This window comes from Papilio machaon, chromosome 10 (assembly GCF_912999745.1).
Source record: "Papilio machaon chromosome 10, ilPapMach1.1, whole genome shotgun sequence".
Lineage (NCBI taxonomy): Eukaryota > Metazoa > Arthropoda > Insecta > Lepidoptera > Papilionidae > Papilio > Papilio machaon.
In genome coordinates, this window is record NC_059995.1 from 2557696 (window position 1) to 2583287 (window position 25592).

Consider the following 25592-nt stretch of genomic DNA (forward strand, 5'->3'; position numbering starts at 1 on the left):
ATCTTGTTCAAATGATCTCCATAAAATTTGTAATTCTACCGTAAATTCTGGTATAATTATACGCAGAATCATTGAGTAATCCCTTAGTGTTAGTTAATTTTGATAAATTTACATTACGTGTTTCACTGAAATTAATTAACGACTAATTGTGCGGCAATAAAATGGGTATAAAATATTATAATAATTGGTTATAGTTCGTTGGCAACCCTAGTTTGTATGATCTATAATATCGATGGTTATAAAAGTGTGTGATGTTATAGGTGTTGGTGAGTAGGGGGGCCCGGATGCGGGCCCGCGCGGCGCCGCACCGCGGGTAGCGCGCGCCCGCGGTGCATGTACGCGGCGGCGGGCGGCGCCTCGCTCGCGGGCCGGAAGGTGAGCATCCTAACAATTACATAAAAACATATTTAAAAAGCCATACATCAAACGTATTCAGCCACCGACTTAATTTGTACTATAATTTACGCTTTTTTTACATACTAACGGCTCTAAGTTATTCTGCATGGCGTAGCGAAGTTGTAGAACAGCTTAGCGAAGACCTAGAGAAGAAGTGGCATAGTCGTAGAAGGAGCGTAGCAACGTCGTAGAAAAAGCATAGCAAAGGCAAAAAACAGGCAATAGGCTTTTTTTCACAGTCAATGGTTGATAATACGTTTGGTGTAAAAGGGCTTAGTTAGAATTTAAATTAATTAAAAAGATGACACATACATAACTATTTAAAAATTTTAATCGATTTACTCAGTTAATAAATTACTAGCGATTTGCGAATTTGTTAAGACGTCAATTTTATACTCTTATTTAATAATGTATGTGTCTTCTCTTTAATTACTATTAATTAATACTACATACTGTAGCAGTACACTTTATTATTCGTGAATAATAACATGAAATTTAAAACAGGAGTCTACTTTGCCTTTCAGTTTTACAGCAAGCAACGCAAGTAATTCTTGTTCATTAGTGTATTTTGGTTGTTTCATGCAACCTTTTTTGTAAACTCTTGCGTTATTTATACTAAACTTATCTATTGTTATGTAATTCAGTTTTCATGTTATTACACGATTAGTAGTAAATAATAATAGTTATTAAATTTACAAATTCTCCATTCTCCACACAGTAGCAAATCGATTAAACATTCGTAGATCTACGTCTACGTAGGTTTAAGATAGGATTTATCTCTTTTTATCGTAAAATATGCAATAAGTGAATAAATATCTACGATATTTAACATTAGTCTGTTGTAGGCAAGTTCACGCAAACTGTTGGTTGTAGACAAATATTGGCTATTTGCCGAAGACAGCAAGCAGTAGACATGTAGATATAGTTATATTCCCTTAGCCTAGCTCACGTATTCTTTTACTTTCAGAATTACATTAGAATTTACTAGCTCTCATTTATATTGCCATTTCATGTGTATGTGTATGATCATGTAGTGACTGTAGTAAACAATGGCGTTCCTAAACGTCAGCTCCGCCGGCAGGCTCGGCAGCACGGCCGCCAGCCCGCGCCGGCGCCGGCGGCGAGCCCGCGCGCGCGCAGCCCGCCTCACCCCGCACCGACTGGCGTGCGCGCCTACTCCTGCCAGCACTGGGAGTCGCGTCTCCTCGCCCCGCCGGCATCACTCCCCCGCGCCGCTCGCGCTGCCTTCGCCGCCCTCGCAGAGCCACATTCGCCATGCGACACCGTCGAGGTACACTGCCTGTGATGTTGTGCGCCTCAGTGTCATAGTCTAGCATGTAACTAGATGTAACCAATGTTGTGTGTTAACATTAAGTTTTATGTAATTATGAGTGATATTGTTATTATTGTATGCCGCATGTGCGCAAGACAATGCAATGTGAGACGTCACCTTTTAGACGTGCTGAGTTTGAGCTCGCTGATATATTTTTTTGGTTGTTGTTGTTGTTTTGATAGCGTTTGCCATTTGATACGGCATTAATATGTGTTACCGAGAAGTGTCGACACGCGAAGTGAGAAAAGTGGGCCGGCCATGAAACAGCGACACCTAGCGGAGAGCAGCGTCCGGTGGCAGGCGTCGAAGTATCAAAGACTACGTCTTGACGTACGGAACGAAACATGAGTGATAGCTTTGTTTGAACTTCAAAACTTTTTAACGACTTGTTCAATAATATTCAAACGCCAAATCGCGCCCGCTTCCATGATCGTTTTCTCAAATTAAACATATCTTGTTAGATAATAAATTAAAAAAGTTCAATTAGATTTAAATTAAAGATAGTTTTCTTGCCTTTCTCGTGCCTATCAATATATCTAATAAAGTGAGATTGAATCATAAAAATAATCTGTGATTATACTAAAAACATAAGTGGAATCGAATATTGACTATAAACTATTTTCCCTTTACTCTATTTATGAGATAAAATTTTATTTTCAATAATAACTTAGTCACGCTAGACGTAGATGTTAATTTCGTTTAACAAAACAAATTCAATACGCGAGTGCGGTAAACACTGAAGTGTTTAAATATATTTAGAATAAACTAGTGTTATTGTTTTCGGCGAGTGTACCTTAGCAAGGGGCTAAGCTGTGTTCGTTACGGGCGTTTTTTAACGGCCACAAAACTGGCAAGTATGCAGGCAGCTCTTATGCTAAGAGCAAAATCGCGAGAGAGAAGAAAACAACGCCTCAAACGAGGCATCAAAGCAGAACTCCCCAGCAATGTCGCCACCAAGACCATTGCGCCGTTCCCGAGATATCCTCCGACGTCATGGGTATGTCATTCATATTTCTAGATGTGTAAAGTTGTGGCATTGCATGCTATGTTAAATGGAAACTGTGTATTTATATATGTATGTTATTAATTATTGATGTTTAGTCATTATTGATGAAATTTTAACCTTATTGGTGTTACAATTATCATGAATTGAACGTATGTTAATTTTTATTAACTTAAACTCAAATGGACTTAGATTTTTTGTCTTAACATTTAGAAAAAAGTAACTTTTACGTTGGAGAAGTTATAAGAAAATTTTGTTATTTTTGTCTGAGTAACATTGCAATTTTAAAAGTAAAACCTTGTCATTTTTCGTTAACTGTTTTAGTTGTAATAATAACTTTAATTCATTTTAAAAATAATTTACTTTAAATAACATATAATCTGGAGATTTTTGTATGTTTTCGTACAACATATCTCTATTTTTTCATTTTTTTAATATTCAAATATTAAAAAGTATATACGCAACTTTAATCAGAAAACGCAATCGGTACACGAGTAATTCATTAGTAGAAACTGTCAGCTTTCCATCGCCGAGTACAGACGATACCAAACGTGCTTTGTTACATCGTTCAGTTTGAGTACAATGCCGAGAGAAATACATTGTAATGTTAGTATGAAACTGATTGCAACGTGGGACCGCTTTGGAAAAGCACGAAATGGAATTTCCATATCATTGTTTTATAGTTTTTATTCGTAAAGTTGGATGCATTGTGAAATCGGTTTTGTATGGAGCTGTAAAGATATTTTGCAATAATGTAATGTCGTTTTGTTTAGAGGTTATTTTAGAGGTTATTATAAAGAGAGGTTTTCTTATGAAAAGGTATTTAGAGAGATTATGAATCATTTCATTGTTTTCAAATGCTATTTCTCTATTTTTTTCATAATAAAAAAAAATATAGGATACGAAAATTTCACGAAATACTAAAACTAATTTATTTTTACATAGTTTTAGATATTTTTTTTTATTGTAATTAAAAATTAATTTCTAACACCAAATAACAAGAAGAGTAACCTAATCTAACCCAATCTTTAGATAAACCTATAAATGTTTAAAATACTCTATATTATGTAATGCTGTCTTTTTTCAAATAAACCAATTTAATACTTATAAGAATCCGGAAGTTTTCGATTATAGTAATTTCCTGCAAGTCATTGCAAAAGTTTTAACCTTTCGCATTGAGCGAACTATAAATTTATCATTTCCATGTCCAACATAATAACAGTGCAACACACTTTAAGTTGACTCGAGGGTTAACAATTTCAGGAATACGACTACATTCGAATTTCTTTGTACACGCAAGGAAATAATTCGAAATTTTTACTGCCTACGGTATTCCATTCCACTTTCTAATTCCTTTCATTAATAACTAGGGGAAAGGAAAAAAATGTTAATAAGGAAATTGGCTTAGTTTATAATTATGACTTTTTTTTTGGTGGTAAATCTAATATATAAAATTCTCGTGTCACAGTTTTCGTTCCCGTACTCCTCCGAAACGATGAAATTTTGTGAGCATATTCAGTAGGTCTGAGAATCGGCCAACATCTATTTTTCATAACCCCCCCCCCCCCCCATTTTTTAATTGCGCGCGGACGGAGTCGCGGGCGACAGCTAGTTGACTATAAATTTCTAAATGCTTAGATTACGATTTTCATTCGGCTTTAAAATACGTCAGGAATAACAGAGACATTCACTTGTTATTATTGTTGTTTTAATAATAAACTAGCTTTTACCCGCGACTCCGTCCGCGCGGGATAAAAAATAGAAAACGGGGTAAAAATTATCCTATGTCCGTTTCCTTGTTCTAAGCTACCTGCCCACCAATTTTCAGTCAAATCGATTCAGCCGTTCTTGAGTTATAAATAGTGTAACTAACACGACTTTCTTTTATATATATAGATTATTGAGAATTTCAAAAGCAAGGAATTTTTCCTATTTATTGATATTGGTACTCATTAAAAAAATCAAAACACTGACTCTTTGTTGTGATAATAATAACAAAATACTTTTGTCTTTAGCTTTGTAGTAAATAATTAAGCAGAACTAAGTTAGATACAGCGAGAACTCAGCGGTAGGGCATGGTCTTAAGTTAAGGTTTTAAAATATGTCCCGAATAACAGAATCATTCACTTGTTATTATTGTTGTTTTAATAACAAATATTGACAATTTCAAAAGCAAGGAATGTTTCCTGTTTATTGATATTGGTACTCATTAAAAAAATCAAAACACTGACTCTTTGTTGTGATAATAATAACAAAATACTTTTGTCTTTAGCTTTGTTGTAAATAATTAAGCAGAACTAAGTTAGATACAGCGAGAACTCAGCAGTAGGGCATGGTCTTAAGTTAAGGTTAAGTTAACCTTGTACTATAATAAGTTAAAATCATACTTTAATACTATTATTGTAAATCTAACGTATGTAGTTTTTTTCTGTCTAAATAATTTGTTTACATAATTCTATTTGATTATCTTTGCAACCACTAATTAACTATGGTAATAATATAGTTAGTACAGTTATCATCAAAAGCGTCATCGCAACACGTCATAAATCAGTCATAATATCGAGCGAGTAAGTCGATATCTGCATAGCGCAGGACCTTGACACAAAGCTGACACACCGCGCCACGCGCACTGACACGCCTTATCACAAAATTAATAATAACGCTTTTGTTCACGAAAGTACAATAGGACGCTGGTCTTATTACTAAGCGGTCACTAACACTCACTTTGGACTAAGGATGTGTGAATTAAGACTAAGGGAAAACTTTAAAATACTCGATTTATGTTGAAAATTTTAACATAACATACTACAATGAATTCAGTCCGTTTGGAACACATTAACTTCTATATTTAAATTATTTCACTATCGATTTTTAACATCGGTACTATTTAAAGTACTGGACATATTAAACTTTTTTATTTATTCATTATGTTAAAAGAAAAAACGAAGCAAATTTATATTACGAGTTAGCCAAAACTATGCCACAAAAAATATTCTTCTTCAGCCAGTCCGGCGATATTTTCTGCATACCTTTTTGTGTAATGGTCGGTTACACCAAAGATATGATTCCTTGTTTAAATATAATAAGCTTAACTCGGATAGGATGACAAGTATTATTTGTGAGTGAAATTGTGGTTTTACATTCGACTCTAATAGGGATTATTATTTCTTGTCAAAGAATTATGTTTAGTTTTTACGTTTGTAGCGACTTAATCTTTGCTTGGGTCACATTGTTATTTTAAATACCGAAGGTTAAGCGTAGTGAATGACGTGATTGTTTTTAACGTAGTAAATAGCTATTCATAAATACATATTTCGCTACCAATTGAGTTGTTAAAATTCAGTCGAATTGATAACCTCCTTCTTTTTGAAGTCGGCTAAAAATGTGGGTAAAATTTCATTATTTTTATATTTTATTTAAAAATATATTACGTGTTTTTCTATAATATTTGAATTATATAAAAATCTGACGCCCTTGATAACCACTTGACTAAAAGCGTGAAAGCAAACTCGAAATGAAGAGGTGCTTCAGGTGAAAAATATCTATTTTCACGTGAAAAATATTCATAAAAATTCAATATCGAGAGATTAAAACCCACGTCGTATCAACAACGTAACAGACATTTGGTGTCTAATAATATTGAAAATAGCTTTTGTGATCATAAAATTTCTTTGAATATTGTCAACATATGGTGATTATTTTGGTTCTTGAAAGTGTCTTTTCACTAATTGTCGATGACGTAACAACACTATTGTGAAAGATATTTAAAGACTTCTCTCGCATCAACTAAGTCTGTACTAGTTCATTCATTGGCATACTTGACTCACTAGTACGAAGAAAGTACCATCTAGCAAACGAAGCTCTATTTTAACGCCTCCAACTTTATAAAGTTTCTTTTAAATGTCATATTAAGTTTATGAACAGGAATTAGATGTGAAATTGACTATGTAACACTGACTTTATCTTAATGTAAAATAAAACTAGTTTTAAAACTATAACATTAGGAAACCTAAAAAAATGAAACCTTGAAATAATTCATTATTGAAATAAAAATGAAGAGCGCTGCTGACTTGAGACCAAGAGATACTTATTTTGTAAAATTATACAACTTGTACAAATTTTCCTTCATGACACTAAAGATAAGAACAATTTGTTATATTGTTTCACATAATAACATATCACGTACACCTGATATTTTCTAGAAAAACGCTTTGAAAAAATCCTATAATTAAACGAGCGGATCATATTAATACCGTGAAGATGCAAATTGAACTTTACTGCTGTTCAATACGGTTCATTATACATTAATACTATGTTCTTTAACCATTAATGTAGCGCTGCTGAAATTACAGGCTGTGAGGTAATAATGGTTTCCGTGTGATACCTCAATGGACCACGACGACTTTTAACGCACCACTATACATGTAGGAAGTATTTGCAATGCAATTTGATAAACATAATTGTGATTTCTTTAAGCACATTTATATTTCACTCATCATTAATTGGAGCTACGAGTTTTTCACCATAAATTGTGGGGAAGAGTTAAGTAGTTAAATGCGTGTTACTGTTATATTAATTTAACAAATAGAATACTTAAAAAAATCGAATAAAAATTTGTAAATTTTCCTTCAGGCAAATAAACTAGTTGATACACTAGACCTCGCTTTAGTAATGCTGTCATTTGAATGGTTTTTTCGCATATTAAAATAAAAATAAATGTTGTTTTGTGGGCGCGACAGTACTTCCGTCGAGGCGAGCATCTGTTTTTATATACCACGTATATGTTGCTCTAACTCAGGCCTATTTCGTTACAAGTCGGTCAAGGAAGTGCTTCCGTAAAACAAAAGCTGTCACTTAACACGATCTCAGTTTTTTATAAAGCAACAAATTGCCTACGCTCTAAACATCTCCTAAAACGAGGTTATGTGCCGGCAAATTTATACATATATGGACAATTCGTGTTCATACATCTATAGACAATTATTTCAATTTAAAATATAGTTAATGTAATTTAACATTATACCTTGGTAAATATCCTTATCCTTGGCTTACATTGAAAAAGAACTTCGTAATTAGATAAAAACACAAATGAGAATCATTTTAACTACGTTCAAAGTTTAAATGATACCAAAAATATGACCTGGCATTGAACAATATTTACCTACATGTAAAACTTAAAAAAATGTATTTCTTTCTTCAAAAAAACATAGCGAAATTCTCTTAATCCATGCAAAAATGTCTCATTAAAGTGGAGCATTTACGTGTTCTTTTATTTGTCAGTCGGGATCATTAGTGTTTTCTTTTTCATCCTAAAGTACGCTAAGCTGTGTTTTGAAAAGGTACAAGATTAACTTGGAATTAAACTTAAACAGGTCTACCGTGAGTTTTAACCTATCAATGTCTTTTATGCTTGTACCCGAAATGTGGCTTTAACATATTTTTGCCTATGTCTCTTCAAATAGAATGCGAGGGAAGACAACATGGTATGAATTTACACGATAGTACAAAGGTCAAAATAAGGAGACATTTAAAGTGTAAATATCACCCCAAAAATATTCTTGTACATTTACGTTACACCGGAACGCTATTAAGATGTCAAAATTTAAAAAACTTAAAAAAAACAAGTGAAAGAAAAACTGTTTTTTTTTTATACAAAAGTTAATGTAAGCCTGATTGATTCTTGTAACTTTAAACAGTTTTGAAAGTTAATAGCAATATTAGTAGGAAATACTAATCTTAAAAGATTATAATAGACACATAGTGAACTTACTTTTGTTGGTGATCAAAATTGATTTAAGGAAAGAAAATTTATAATTTGACTTCTCAGAAATCGAAACCACGAAATGCTGTTTAAGTTAATTATCGCTGTCAGGTACTGCTTTCGAAGAATTTTTTTTAACATAATTACATCCTTCTCACTTAACAAAAAACCGAAATAATATGTTTTTGTTAAACTTTTTAGAAAGAGGTAACACACGGCTATTTAAAAATATCTTTTTTTATCACGATTCTATTTTATGTTGACGCAATCCCAACTATTTTAAAATGCATTACAATGCTAAAAGCTTTTCTATTCATTTGTTAAAAATGAAGTTAACTGAATGGGAAATTCTATATAAACACATTATTTTATACATTGATTTTTTTTAAATACTGACAAAAATTTTTTCATGAAAAAAAAAAACAATCTGAGAATTTTATTCAATAGTTACAAGTATTACACTTGTGAGAGAGTGAAATAAAATCGACTTACTTTCATTTACTATTTAAAAAAAATCAGGCGAAAGATCAAGCGGTTATAATTCTGAGCACAAATATTAAACATTTATACGTTAGATTAAGACAAACTAAAGATAACACGAGCAACTAAAATCGCATTTTCCAGTTTACTGGAAGAAAAAATATTATAAGTACAAGACAATGTCTATGTCGTCCAGATATTAATTTATTAAATTTACAGTAAAAAATCGAAATTCAGAATCCAAAGTCAGCAAACGTGACATTAAATAAGCCAAGCTCGGGACAGACGTCTTCAGATTAAGTAAGGACGCTTTTGTCGAATAGGCTCCTTGATTCGCGATGACGTAGCACACTCGACCTGCCAGCTTGTAAAGAACCTATTGAATTCTGTATGTTAACAAGGCTATCGCTCAAGTCTCAACTGATAACAAAGCCTACAACTGTGAAGATGAACCTCTTGATGACAAAAGAACTTGCCTTTAAGATCTTTTGACAGTAAGTTGACAGAAATATGAAACGTTTTAGAGTAATTTAACGAAACGTGGTACCTGGTACCGTTTCTTTCAGATTTCCTTAAAAATCAAGACCTTTGTTTTATGTTATTTCAGACTGAATTGAGATAATAATGAAGTGTAAAGACTTCACTCTCGTAGTGGACAAATTGATACAGTTACCTAAAAACTGATTAAGCGTTCTTAAAATTGATATATACAATTAATTCGATAAGATTTTAAGCTTGGAAGTTTTTTTCACTGCCTATATTTTACTGATATCTGACAAGAGATAATATTATGTACAAAACATAACACAACACACTGTAAACTGCATCAAAGTAAAGTTGTAGCTGCAAAACATTTACTGATTAATTTATTGTTTTGCCACTTATATTAAAAGACCCTCATTTGTCCGTTTAAAAGATCCTCCAGTGATATTCCAAGGTTATTAAGTAATAGCGTTGAATAGGCCTCAGGTCACCCCCATCCCGGCTGACTCCGGGTCAGTGCGACTGTGTGCTGCCAAGAGGCTCTTTGATGCTGTAATCAATATGCTTGTGTTATGATCGAGTGCTCTCAATGCAGACAGGTAATTGAAATTTGACGTTATTACGTCGTATCAGCGCCATCTTGTATGCTAGCTGTAAACATTGCCGTGACACTTGTGTATACATCTCTTTCAATTAATTTAACAAAAAAGAGACACTATACTCACGTTCAAGTGTCATGGAAGTCGAATCCTATGTTAAGTATACTCAGAGTCTTTTAATCGTAACTTAAGTGAGATGTGAATAAATTAACAATAATATTGTGATTTATTGTTTAATTTGACACTTGAACGGTGGATTGTAGATAAGTTCACTTTTTATTTTTCTAGTGAATAAAATAGTAAGTACAAAATTATTTTTATTTTCTTGATTTGAAATAAAAAATACGCTGTCTAAGGCGTCGTATAAAGCTTAAGGTGTTTACGACAGATTAAAAAATTGATAGCACAAATTGAATCACTAATTTCGAGCATAAGTGAATGCACTTCGAAGTTAATTTAATTTTAAAATCAAACGAAAGACGCAGCCTTTAATCAGAGTCCGTACTGACGCTTCGTTTTATACACAATTCACAGAATTTGCATAGAAATTGGATTAATCAAAGCGTATCCTTACACCCGTTAGTTCTTAATTCATATTTAAATTACTGCAGATTTTATGATTAGAACTGGAATTGAAATTTCTAATTACCGATGACTGAGATTACCGAGACATTGAAATGCTTTACAGAGATGCTTTATATTATTATATCGAATTAAATAGATATTAAGTGTTGCATGTAGCAGAATCTTATGGCAAGTATTACTTGTATTAAATAATAATATAGTCTTCTTTTTTCACTGAATTGCTACTGTTTGCCTAGAAGAGGTATTTACAAATTCACCGGGCTTGAGGTCTATACCTCGTATTATTATCGTAAAACTGCAGAACCACAAGTATTAAAATAATACATTGTTGTTTCCGTTTTTACAAATGGAATGAAAGGGATGATATGATATATGTTTGGTTACAAGTGTTTAGACAATGGATACCTACAATTAAATGTGCTTAAAACTCCAACAACATAATCCTTTTTTAAGATGTGTAAAAATTGAAAACATCAAAAACTTTTAACATGTTTTTTCAAAGTATATTGTCACTGATAAAAACCAATGACTGCATAAAAGTAAAAAGGTATTTTAACGATTCGGGAGGGCTCATGTGGTAAATTGCTTTTAAAGCCTCTCTCTTACCTCGTAAAAACATTTTATACGTAATTACACTTTACACAAATTTTATCTAAAATATTAAGGTAAACTGTATCTCAAAACTTTACAATATTATAAAATATTCAACATAAGTGTACTTCAAAAACATGTATGTACAGTATAATTTACTTATTTATATTAGAAAGCAATTATATTATATGAAATGTTACAATGTAATAAAAACAATATTTATATCTAAGTACCTTATCATATAATACACTTAAAGGCTAACGCACCTTTTTACCAAAATTATATAACAAAAAAAATGAAAACTTTATATTCAGTAATATATTACTCTAGCCAAGGTCTATTAAAAACTAGGATAACGCATTACAAGTACTTGTTTTAAGGTTTTAACAATTATATTTCATGTGTTTTTCATTTACTATATTTTAGAGATTTTGCTTATTTTTAATTCTCTTTTTCCGATTCTCAACAAAGAAATGTCAATAATAATTAATAAATATCTCTCTCTCTCCCTCTCTCAATAATGAAATCTCTTAGGCCTATTAATAAAGGATCATTCAAACTAAATCATCCATTGGAAGTATCCTCAAACTTTGCTTTCAATTTTATCACGCATTAAATTATGAATTTTGGAACAAGAGCCATGATTGCGACGTACCAAAGCGACGGGAAGCATGTGAAGTCATTATTCATACACAACAGGTTACCACTAAGGTTGCCAAAATCCGCGTTCATGATTAATTGTCATCCATATTGACTTTGATATACGATTTAGTATAAACACATTGAGTATATAAAATATATGTACTATAAAATTATATTAATGAATGTTGGCGAATTAGTATAGGTTCAATCCTCTCAGATGTCCTACGTTCTAAATTCGTAGCATATCTACGCACGTAGAGGTTCTACAAGCGTAGGTGACTAAGCGCATTTTATCTGCTTGCGTAGCTTTTCTTACGTACTCATAGACGGGGTTAAAGTTTAATTAAATCGTGTTTACCTACGTTGTTTTCAAAATGTTGTTAATTTAATCATTTTGATATTACAACATTAAAAAAAATTACATTATTTGTTCTTCTAAAATTTACAACGTTAATTAACCATATTTATTGAATTAAAATATCTGACAATAATCAGTATGTTAATAAGTCAGTTATTAAAATTAATTGTAGTTTAAAAGTTTCTTTCTCTGAATATAAATATTTTGTTAAGCAGTTCGTCGGTTAATTTTTATCAAGTATTTGTAGAGTTTGCTTTTCTTTTTTTTCAGGTGAAAACTTTCAAAAATGTATCGGTAAACTTATTTTCAGATAAAAATAGTTTCTCTTTAACTTAAATAGGGAAAAAAACTAAATAAGAATTAGGTCAAATATAATAAAGACAGGGACCAAATCTTTGTGTCTTTTTTCGATGACATTTACAGCTTGTTTTGCAAAATGTTTTTATGCAAAACAGACATACTCGGTTATACGATAAAATTGAATTGAAATGCCAACTTAAATATTTTATTCATCATACGAGAATATTGTTCGTAGCATCGCTTTATATTGTAATATACAACAATAGCATTTCATTTTATATTTTGATTAACAATCTTTCAGTCGTTACGATTCTGGTATTATTACTTTTTTTTATAGAATGTACGTTTATCCTATTTTGACTTTCAGTAGCTTAAACAAATTTCAACAAATGTTTACGATTTCAAGTCTTACACGTTTTTACTGAGGAAACACATGTATAAAAATACTTTGTCTTTAATATTACTGAAAAACAACGATCTTGACAAAAAGGTTGCGAGCGACAGGTTCTGGTGATGACTGAAAAAATTCTCGGCGACGCGTGCCTGTGTATAAACCTCTATGGCATTGTATTGTATCGGTAAAAATCAGTAAAAATTGAAATCGCCTTATGTACGAAGGGTCTTATAGTAAGAATGCTTTAATTTAATACCATTTACTTAACATGCAACAACATTTTTTTATGACCGATCGTCAAGCTATTTTTATTTACAAGTAAAGTCTAAGCAATTTCCGTGTTTAACATTATTTTCACATTAACACCGCTCGCTTAAATTTTTTTCTAATGTCGAGTGCAACATTAATAGAGTCCAAACTGAGCAAGCTACATCGTAGAAAGTAATGCTCTGATGCTACGAGTTGTCGCCATCCGCTAACTTCCTTCCTTTGACCTGACTTGCACAGAACAGGAAATTGTGAGCACGGCCAACTTAACCATACGGAACAAATATTTTCTTCCAAATAAATGGATAGTAACCGTAATTGCATTTTATTTAACGTTTATAACATTAAGTTAGTGTAGTTTTAACTATGGAAGCAGTATGCAATATTATTAAAAAAATCAAATGTTTCGTAAGCCTTTGCAATTGCTGATATGATTATAAAATAAATAACGTAATTTATTTATACAAATGCGTATCAAAAACTACTCAAATAAATATTATATAAATATTTAATAATATTGGAGACATTACAGAAATTCCGCTGACAAACAAAATGTCATGTTTAAAATTAGGTAAGGCATTTTTGCATTATCAATTAATAACTGTTTAGGGATTAATAACTACTGGACATACATCACTCATTTAATTAACACTACCGCTAAAAATTTTGACCTCTACATTAGTTGCTTACTTTATAATTACAATAAAAATATCTCTTAAACTCTTTATATGTAATATTATAACAATAGCGCTTGTAATATATTTATCGCTTGATATTGTGAACATGATGCCAAAAATAGCCGACTGTTGAGTCCGTCCTCTATGACATCATAAAGCCGTCTATGAGGTTAAAGTGCGAAATAACTAGCTCACTTCACGTCTATAACAACTCTAATGTTGCACAAATAGAAATATTCTGTTATTGTTTTATACGGTCTACAGAATACATAATTAAAATATTATATTCATTTTGGAAGACTGATTGCAGATAAAGTGTAGGAGAAAAAAAAAACTTATTTAAGGATAGGAAGCAATATTAGGATAGGATACACTGGAAAACGGTTATCACGATATTGAAGGGAGTTAAAATATTGAATGTAATACTTTATACCTTACTAGTTTTTACCCGCGACTCTGTCCGCGCGGAATAATAAATAGAAAAAGGGGTAAAAACTATCCTATGTCCTTTTCCTGCTTCTAAGCTACCTCCCCATCAATTTTCAGCTAAATCAGTTCGACCGATCTTGAGTTATAAATAGTGTAACTAACACGACTTTCTTTTATATATATATATATATATATATATATATAGATATAGATTTGAATTAGCTGTCGGCATTAAAAAAAACTTTATGTTTTGTAAGCCTATGTTTTCTTCCAGACTATGTTCTACAACCGTGCCAAATTTCATCAAGACCCGTTTAGCCGTTTTGGAGATACCTTCAGACAAACATCCATCCGTCCATTCATCTATACATTCGCATTATTTTAGATATTAGTAGGAAGTAAGATAAAGCTGCAATTTTGGTTGTCATATCCGACACCTACAAAAATCTTTTAACTGTTTTACATACAAACAGTAAAATGTTACCTACAATTTTACACAAAATTAGAAACATTTAATTAATTTACACCCAGTCACCGAACGTGCGTAATTTGTTAACTTTACGTTAAAAAGGCGTATTTAAGGACATTTATTTTGTATTTAAATGTTCAGTGAGTAGATTTATTCCGTAGCAAGATCGCATGCCGACAGAAACACTAGTTAGCTCATTCTATTTGTCAGAAGCTCACGGAACGTTCACTTAACATGCTACGTTAAACAAATAGAATATTCGTAGTACATTTTATTGTGATCTACAATTTGCATTCATACATTCGTAAGTAGAAATTGCAAGTTAAGTACAAATTCATATATTGATAAATCAATCTTACTAATATTTTAAATAGGAATGTTTGGATGGATGGATGGATTGATGTCTGCTTGAAGATATCTCCGGAACGGCTCAACGGACCTTGATGAAATTTGGCAAAGGTGTAGAATCTATAAAAACACATAGATTTGTTCTTATTACGTTTTTTTAAATCGTTATTGATGACGTTATTGGCTGACGTATAAGCAAATGGTAGTCTTTGATGCAATTGTTAATGAGAAATTGATAGCTAGAATCATTTTTAATAAACTTTTACACAAACGTATGGTAACACTAACTCAACTAAGATTTAATAATAATAAATGTGAAATTTATGTGAAATTAAATTTAAAATTATTTAAATTAATGTGAGATTAAAAAACATTACATTTTTATTATATACGTAGCAGTTGCATTAAGAATGGATGGCAATACAATAATTTGATTTGTTCTTGTACAAATTATATTTATAATCAGGTTTTTTAGTTCATAAAATGTTTAAATATGATATGAAATATTTAATACTTAAGAATTAAATTAACAATTAAAATGATTCACAAATTCACATTAATGTTACAAAAGTGTTGTATTCTTCCATTAATCAGTTCCTAAAACTTAGCATTCCGCTAGTTGTAATCTACAATCAGTAACCGCGAACAACTGGTACCGAGGAGATATTGATTGCGCTTCACCTGTAACCTGTTTGGTGATAATATATATGTCAATTATTTAGGTCGACTATATATTTTTTGGTGCATGATATAAGTACCATTAAATAAATAGTGATGTAGTTTTAAGACTATTATCATATTTATCAATAAACTTATGAAACACTATCTGTTGTATGCGACACCGTCCGCGAGGAATAAAAAAATAAAAAACGTAGTTACTATGTGCTCTTCTAGTCTATGTTCTACATCTATGCCAAATTGTATCCAGATCCGTTGAGCCGTTCTCGAGATACCTTATAACTAATGTCCATCCATCGATACAACTAAACATTCGCATTTATAATATTAGTCAGAAATAAAATGGTAGAATGCCTGCTTGTTGTAAAAACATTGTGAGGCAATTGTTGTAGCAGACTTCAAAGTGTAGTTCTGATTGATTTTTAATTATTTTTATATGATTTTTTATGTCTTCAATATATATTCGACTCTTGTGTTATAAAAATAAGTAATTGCAATCAAAATTCACTTAGAAATGTAATATTTAAGATGTTCAAGGTTGAATCGAGGTCGAATATCGTTAATGAACCTCGAGCACGCATTTTATACCACAAGTAGAAACGAACTCGGGTCACTGAGAATATTTGGCGCAGCATGATTAGAACAACTAAATACAAGTTCAGAAAGTTCTTTAAACCACTTCTAAAATTTTTTTACTATCTTTTAATATAATTATTTTGGGTAACATCAATCTGAAACTAATACTTTTATACCGATTTGTGTTGTGACCCAAACTTGTCCTTAACCTAAATTTCAAGGGATTTTGAGTCAAAGTAGAATGGCAAATACATTGGTAAACATTCCGTAAAATAGGCTTATGATCCTGTGAAGTTTAGCAGGTAGTTCTTTGGATGTCAAGTTTGAGTGACACTGGAAGGTAGCTTATGTATGTGGAAATATTACAGGCAACTTTTTTTTTGATTCCGCGCTGACGAAGTCGTCGGCAACCGAAAAAATAATGAAAGTAGTACATTAATTATATTTTAATAAAAGCTTGTACGTAAAAGCGCATAGCGCAACTAAAAGAACAACCCCAACTCGCGGGGTGACATAAAAATTCTACGTATTATGATAATTTGAACTCCTTCGCAATTATTAAAGCTTGATTTATACTAGTAAAAAAAACCATTCACATTATACGGTGGGGCGCGGCGCACGCCATCGTGGCATGCGATAGTCGAGTAAATAACTTCTTTTGGAATAATTTCTCTCCCCTTACAAAGGATACAAAGCTTTAAGGATGGAAGGTTTTTCGATGGAGCAGTTTTTCTTTAATTAAAATAAAGCGTTGTCTCAACTACAACGGACGCTCCTTGTATAAAAATTTAACGTGAATATACATAATTTTTGGATAATATTTTCTGTTGACGAATGTATTTTATGGTGAAGGCAAGATTTGAAAAACGTAAAGTGCAACTGCTGTATTTTAATTAAATTAAGTACTTACATATTTTTCCTGATTTATTTGTTGTTACTTTTCTTTTCTAGCAAATAGTGCCCTTTTTTGTGCCAAGTAATATTTTTTATCTAATGAATATGCAACATGACATAGTATAACCTTCTAATTGAATCTTGCCACGTTTTGTGTCCGTATCGAAATAATTAGTGATAAAATGTTTAAGATCTTTGCTTTTGGAATGTAGTCGCATGCTCTATTCTACTGGCGTGGCCGCGACTGTTACACAAAATGAGAGTAGTGCGTGGTGAGAATCGCAAGGCAAGCCGCTAAGTGTAATTAGGTACTACTATCCTTTTATTTAACCCTTTTCTGCTGCCTAGTTATAAATATCTTGTCAGATATTGACATCGCAGCTTGCGGGTGTAGAAAATTGTCTCGTGACAGCGATTAAAGTTGAAAGTGTTTAAACAAATGAGATCATTTACATAATTTATGTACTGATTGAAATAGCCTTTTAGATGTTATGATAAAGTTTCATTTTATATGCAATTGATCACGAAGTACATATAAAAAGTAACCTCCTGTAGCTTGAACAGATTGAATGACTGAAGAGAGGGTTGGCATTACATATTGACCACTTCTTATTAAACTAATATCAGAATAACTGGTAACAGAATTGAATACAAAGGCCTAATTCTCACATACATATTATAGTAGTATGGTTACTACAAGGGGTACACAATATTTCTAATACCTTTATACCCAACGGCTCTTTAATACGTAAGTAGGCATTGTTTACGGCCATTTTGCGAGGGTTTTATTGCACTCTTAGTATCCGTTTGTTTCCGACATGATATATCGCCAACGGCCCAATATCGAACGTAATGCGTGATTCTACTACCTATTACCTTGTCCTTACGAAAACGTGTTGTGTGTACGAACTACAGTAGCTATGATATGTACTTTCCAAAAATATAATATTAATTACTATGGGCGTCGGATCAAATAACTTTCGTTCCGTTGCTCGTTTGCCCCCAATAACTACACTGTCGATATTTAAATCCGATAACAGCAGATAAATTGAATATTTAATTATATTTTCGAATACCAAAACACATTTACAAAAATATATTTTCGCTTAATGAATTTGTAGAAAATAGATAATAATATTTTATACAGGCGCTTAGCATTGAAAATATATATTGTAATTTTACACAAAACAGATCTAACATTATTAGATTGTCTTGACATTGTAGCTAACACAATACATTAACGTATACTCCTACATTAATTACATCTTCCGAAGTTTCCGTTGTTTGCATTAAGTAAATCTAAAATTAATTAAAACTGTCACAAACTTACACCTAACTAACTTCGTCTAATATTCACTTCATTCATTTGTACGTAGATAAGTTTCAAATTAACAGACGCCTTCCAGAAGTAACAAGAAAAATTACGCAATAGAAATTTCCAAAATCACAATACGAGTAGTACAATTTCACTTTAAATTATCTCGCACTTTTCATAGAAATACTATCGAAAATATAAGGCCCCCGACAAACGTTCAGTGTTAACTGACCAGTTCGACTGATCTTATGTAGTTTTTCATTCATTACAGAGTGGTGTCTGATTTACTAATTTACCATTATTTTTACAAAGTTTTGATAATCACTTGGAACAGCATCTAAAATTTATTGTTATACAAAACGTAATTACGAAACGTGATTTTCTTATATTGCAATACATTCATAAGCAAGTATCAAAAATTTAATTTTCACATGAATAACGTTAATGACTTACTCATCTTCGTACTAGCGCGTTCAAAGTTAGAAATTGAAGTGGTAATTATATGCACGGCTCAAGCTGTGAGATGAGAACTTTGTTAGCTCGCGTTATTGCAACAATTATGATCTAGAATACGGTTAAACAATGTCAGTACATTTCTTTACTTTTAAACAAGTTGGAAATAAACAGAGTAAAACATGAAATATAAAAAAAATCTTACATTTTTTAAACGAATTAAAAATGCGAATGTTTGGATAATTATTATAAGGCATCTCTAGAATTTTTTCATGGATCCGCATGAAATTTGGTATAGATGTAGAACTTTGTCTAGAAGAATTCCTAGGATCCCGGAATTATGTACGTTTCCCGTGGGATACTACTCTTATTTTATTTTTACAATTTTACATACTTGATAGCTCCGCAATGGTTCAAAATATGTTATACTACGGCACAGATACAGAAAATATAGTTTAAAATATTGTGTGGTATACTCATCTCGTTATTTTATTATTCCGTACAAAAGCTTGTAGATATACATAAATGTTTTTAATATTACTTCTTACTAATATAATAAACGCGAAAGTTTAGATAGATGGATTGATGTTTGTTTAGAGGTATCTCCGGAACGGCTAAACGGTTCTTGATGAAATTTGGCACATAATATGTAGAACATAGTCTATAAGAACACATAGCGGACGGAGTCGCGGGCAAAAACTAGTATCAATAATAAATTTATACTAACAAAAGATTTTTATTGTTTGTATTGGATAGAGTCAAAAACTACTGAACCTTAAAGAATTTATAGAAAGCTCCTAAAATATTTTTTCCCAACGAATAGGAATGTAATGCGTGCAGGTATGTACTAAATTAAGTGAAGTCACTATGATCTCCTAAACGGCTGAAAAGATTTTGACTAGAGACCATTTGATTCGATTACCTTGTACGGAGTGTCATAAGGTAGTCAGTTAGGTTTATTTATTTTTTCTACTTATGAACCACGGCCTTGATTGAGATTACCAATGTCATAGAATGAATTCTGATAATTTAACTGTGTAAAATTCTTCAGTATCAGAGAGGTAATTGTCTCTTTCTTCTGGTACAAAAAAAAGTATTCCTTTTAAATAAAATATAATAGTTAACTTTGGAACAGCGAGTACCTCTACAAGTCGAGTGGAGGACGACAAAAAAGAACTTGACCTATTCAACGTTGATAGTTTTATTTCATAAGAACAAAGTGCCACTCGACGCGAACTACTATTGTTATACTAAAAATCACATTATTATTTTTTTCGTATACATTACGAAATTATTAAATTTTGTTATGTAACCTTTAAGAAGTCTGAAGACTTAGTAAGATGACGTTAAAAGGAAAGAACTTAATCTACTTATATATTTAACGATGCGAAAGCATATAAACAGCTTTTATAAATAATATAAAAACAAATACAAAGGTTTGTATGTTCATTTAATAAAAGAATATTTTATCTGTGTGCCTAGCACAAATATTTGTAACAATCGCCATGTGAAGCACCGTATCGGGCGTAAAGTATTATTGACGATGACGATACGAAGGCGATTGTCACAAAAATTCATGATAGTCCCACAGTACTGTTAATTCAAGTGTTAATTAGTTAGTAAAATGTAGATTAAAAATCTCAGTAGTACGTCGACTACGAGGCATGTAAAGGGTTTTAAACATAGGCAATTAAAACTTTAAATTAAACGTGTTTTAATCTTATTAACGACTACGATATCCACTTTAGCAGATTTAACAGTTGGAGTAAGGTTCGATTTTTAAATAACGCAAAATATATCTTAAATGTTAAAAAACACAAATATTATGTTGTTTGTAATTTGAAATGTTGTCTCGTTTTCACCACACTTGTACATTTATTTGAAATGAAACTGAAGTAAAATCGAAAAGAATACTAATTGCTTTATGATTTTTATATTTTTAACAAGCGCTGTTACTTTTGTCTGTAGGTACATACTTTTATACAATTTTAATTTTTAACAAGTTCTTTTTGTAAGTTTCTTTGTAGCCGGGTACTTCAAAATTCACTGACTAATAATATCGTGAATCGTAATTACTTAACGTTAATATACTTTAAACTTTATACGGGAACTCAACGCCTAGTTGAAGTACTTAAGATTAAAAGTGTGCCGATAATAACTTTGCGGTGATAAATAAAATCTATTTAACTGTAGAGGACAAATAAAATGTGTTCGACATACACGGACTAATTCATGCATTAGTTATCGACAGCTTGAAGAGGTTGGAATACGACCAGCAATATTTTAGTGGCGATTGCAAGATGTGTTTCGTGTATGGAGAACGTCAACTGTTGGTCAACCTACCTATATGCTGTTATTTATTCATAAATAAACGTTTCGTTAGATCAAGGAGGTCCTCTCTCCGTCTTTAGGAAGGTTAAAGAATACAGATATTTTAACCCTGCGTAGTGTCTAACGGGATTGTCACTCACTTTGTTTTTTGTGGATTCGGTATCAATATCTTTCATCGACCATCCAATCGAGAGTATTTCCATCCACTTTAACATCAATTCTTCGGCAATAAGGAAGGTAAATTAATAGTGTTTTGCATGTAGTGCGCAGCTGGGCGCGCCGCGTGGCAGGAGGCGGCGGCCGTATCGGTGGGCGGCGGCGCGGGTGGAGCGGGCGGCGCGGCACGGCGCTGCTCCGTGCCCGGCGACCACCCAGGCGCCCGCCGCGATCCGCGCGCCAAGTGGCATCGCAACAACAGGGTAATCCTCAAGAGCAAACGCGTCCCACTGCATGGCACAGCTCACCGCGACAAAAAAGTACGAATCTTCAATACCGACGCCAGGACCCCCGGTTCTCGTAGACGACTCCCTGTCGTAGACGCTCCTGTCGTAGACGACCCCCTTTAGAAATCCAGTTGTCTAGAAATTTATGCCCTTTTAGTATTCTACTTTAACTTTTTGTTAACCTTCTTTCCAGTATTTCTCTTTAGAAAATTCTATTCTACATGAGCCATGTAAAAAGTACCGAAATATTTTTCAAACTGATATTTTGTTTGAAACATGTTTAATATTTCCAAAAATGTCACAATGTAAAATACTATTGATATTTTTTCCATATATCTCATTTTCTTTTCTTATTCATGCATTTAGTAGAGTAACCCTTTAAATGAAATCAATTAATACTAACAACTTTACAAACTTTTCATAGTTAAATCTATTTAAATTCATAATTTGATTTCCATTACAGTTCAATGTTAATTTTTAAATTCTCTCACGGAAATGTTCTATCACCGAATAGATTGTGAAAATATACATATGTTTTAAAGTAATAACTTTAAAATAATGATTTACACAAAAACTGGTAATGTATTGTAATTTTAGTTTAATATTGCTATTTTAAAAACGGTAAAGTTTGTTTTAAATTTTTGTAGTTTAATTAGTGCATGATTAAATTGCTTTATTTTAATTTTTTACACTGCCAACCTTTTCGCTAGATTCCTTTTTTAAATTATTTACTTACGTAATTAGACATTTAATTAAATTTTAAACTTCCTGCATAATTTCAATACCTAATATAGTTTTTAAAATTTATTAACGTTTAAAGCTGTACCTGAAATTTAATTTTTATACGAAGCAATTAAATTGAATTTTATTCAGATTTCGCTTTGCTATTGCTAATTTTTACTAATGATTAATGATGTCCAGTGTGAAGTATATTAGGCTTTATGTAAAAATAAATAGATGATATGATTTAAAAGAGTTCTTTAGAAGCAAATTTGAGAAAGGTATGATTTGGAAATGTTGACTGTATGAATAGAATGTTAAAAAAATCTTGACGGACTCAGGCAGACCTGCTTTGTGACATTCAACAGGCTTTGCTTAAATTATCTTTAACTTAACAATGGCTACATGGAGTATACGTAGCCGTAGCTAAGCTATTGTCATAGCTAAGCTAGGCCGTAGCCGTAGCTACATGTCCCTTCATCAGTAAGATGTATGAATGTATGCGCGTGTGAGTTTCTAATTCAAGTGACTACATATCATGACTACGGGTATCACTATTTATGATCACGGGTCTTCAGGTTCGGGATGCGTCGTACGGGTCGTCTTCGGAGTCGGATGGCGAGGCGGAGGGTGCGAGCGGGGAGCCGTGGGGTGTCGCACGCCTGCTGTACGCAGGTCTCGCCACACTGGCTGTCGGACTCGTCGTGTATTTCGTTGGAACCGGCGACAAGGTACGTATTTCACTGTTATCTTAGGAGATGTTCTAGTAAGCTGAACAATCAGTTACCATTTGTGTAGTTCTAAAAGCCTCATCCTCATTCCCTTCCATCCGCAACCGCCTGAATTGTTTCATTTTCTTCTGAAGTCAGCCGATGATCACGTACTAAACGACGACACCATGAAACACATCCGCGACTTTCTGAAGCCGCTAAGTTAAATCAATCGGTGATAAATAAAATAAATACTGAGCCGTATTGAAAACATTTTGTGTGCTGCTCTTTTGTCCGTTATAAATTTAAAATCAATGGTACTTAGTCAAAATTAAACAATATCATAATTAAATAAACCGGAAATAGGAAACTTTAAACACGCGAGAGAATGATTTGCGGTGTACCACACGGCCTTTATGAATTCCGATGAAATTTTAATCAGCGTTGAATTTAATAAACTTCATTAATTTTAATGAATGTTACAGTGTGGATACTAATTTAATTAATACAAAACCACATGGATATGACAAAATAAGCTCTGTTCAGCCTTTAAGCTTTTTTGTGAGCTTTAAATAAAATTAATCGCTCCTCATCATTTGTTAAAAGTTTTAAAGTTTGAATGTAGATAAATTCCACAGAAAAGAAATGTTTCTCTCAATAATTTCGTAATTTTTACTCTAAGTGTTAAGTAGGTATAATGTTGTAGTGCATGTTTTAATTATTCTTATTTTTAATTTGTAGGGTTTCAAAACTCCGGCGCTTCGACTAGTGGGTCCCTCACTGATCGTGGCGGGGCTCGCGTGTTGTCTGCTGCGTATTATGTTTTGTATATTTGCGAAACCCTGTTGTCGACGACGAACAAACTACAAGGAGAACAGAAGGTGGGATATATGATATGTAGAGTTTATGAAGAAAAGGACAGATAATAATATAATTTACTCATTCAACTCGCTATCAAACGTAACGCATTAATCTGAGACCAAAATCTCCGTATAAAATATATTGCTTTCTCTGATTTTTTCAAGATAATGACTGGGATGACGATACATTTTATACAGATATTTTGATATCAGAAACCCAAGGTAAGTTACCTATTTGATAATAGTTTTCTATGAGGTCATAGAAACATACATGTGTATGGCAGTATACTATGACTAATTGTAACATCGCCATTATGTATTTTTGCTCTTCAGACTGTCAGGAGGCGGGGCCGGCGGGGCGGGCGCGGGCGAGGGGGAGGAGCTGCCACTGGCGGGGGCGGGGCGTGCGGGGCCAGCGCAGTGCTCTCCCGCGCGCCGCCTGGACGGCTCCTCCTGCGATGTGTCCAGCCTGTCAAGCGGCGAGGAGGACGAGCGTCTCCGGAGGTATCGTACAGCTACTACGCAGCCCCACGCTGTTATCGTGCAACAGGTATGATATAATGCTAGTATCTTTAATGTACCACACTGAACAAGAGTGCATACAGCCAGAATAGAGACAAAGCAGATCCTCCTCTATATTTCTCAGTATAAGGTGGATAAATAGCAAGCGGACATCTAAATTCAACAAAATAGGGACGCAATCTCTACCCATAGACATTCGCATTTGCAGATGCGTTGTTGAATTTTCTTACACTACCCAAAAACGAACGTTGACGCATCGGCAATATAATTTATATGGATGGACACGTTTATCTCCTTGTTCTATAATCAAAGAAATACTTTGTCATATGAATCTTAATAAACGAGATCAATCCGTAATTTGGTATACTAATTATTATTTGTTATTATAACAGGCGAGTATGCATTCTTGTACGTTAAAACCGCCTCCAGCGTGCTCGGGGGCGGGATCGCCGGGGGCGGGGCCGAGCACGTCTCAGGGCGTAGCGGCCGGCCGCCGGCCTCCACCGCGCAACGTCTCCTTTGCCGCCAACCCCGACGGCGAGCTTGTGCTCAGTCCCGCACAACTGCGCTCCTAACAAGCAATAAATCTCGTTGCAATACAATTTTATATCAACCTTATAACGGCTTAATGACTTGACTCTATAATCTATGGATTGTCTATGAATGTTATGTGATAGGATAATTCTGACCGTTGTTATAAGTGATTCGGGAAGCTATGAGGACGGTCGATTATTTGCACGTTTGAATAATAAATTGCAAGCTCCTATCGATATTCGTAACTAATTTTAAGTGTACTTTGCTAGATTTAAATGAATATCAGGGCGCCTATGAGTGCCATTCTTTTATGTGAAGAATCTTGAATGCTTTGATTGCATCTTCTTTTTATATAATGGAGAGTTAAAATAAACTACAATTAGCTATATTAATTTTAAACGATTATTACAATCGACAAGATTGTTTGCCCTCTGAAGCTAG

At 32.9% G+C, this 25592-nt stretch overlaps 1 protein-coding gene across 1 annotated transcript; it reads left to right on the top strand.

Moving 5' to 3' along the window:
- Positions 1 to 333: 333 nt before the first annotated feature.
- Positions 334 to 25443, top strand: LOC106717477. The gene is made up of 7 exons (XM_045679845.1): positions 334 to 375; positions 1478 to 1687; positions 21626 to 21781; positions 23104 to 23256; positions 23977 to 24116; positions 24429 to 24645; positions 25010 to 25443. Exons 1-7 carry the CDS (start codon positions 334 to 336, stop codon positions 25190 to 25192), a joined length of 1101 nt encoding a protein of 366 aa, XP_045535801.1. The 3' UTR covers positions 25193 to 25443.
- Positions 25444 to 25592: the final 149 nt, after the last annotated feature.

Coding starts and splice junctions, on each gene's coding strand:
- LOC106717477 (XM_045679845.1), top strand. CDS start 334: ATGTACGCGGCGGCGGGCGGCGCCTCGCTCGCGGGCCGGAAG. Junction 1,688..21,625: donor CGCCATGCGACACCGTCGAG/GTACACTGCCTG, acceptor TTTTGCATGTAG/TGCGCAGCTGGGCGCGCCGC. Junction 21,782..23,103: donor AGTGGCATCGCAACAACAGG/GTAATCCTCAAG, acceptor ACGGGTCTTCAG/GTTCGGGATGCGTCGTACGG.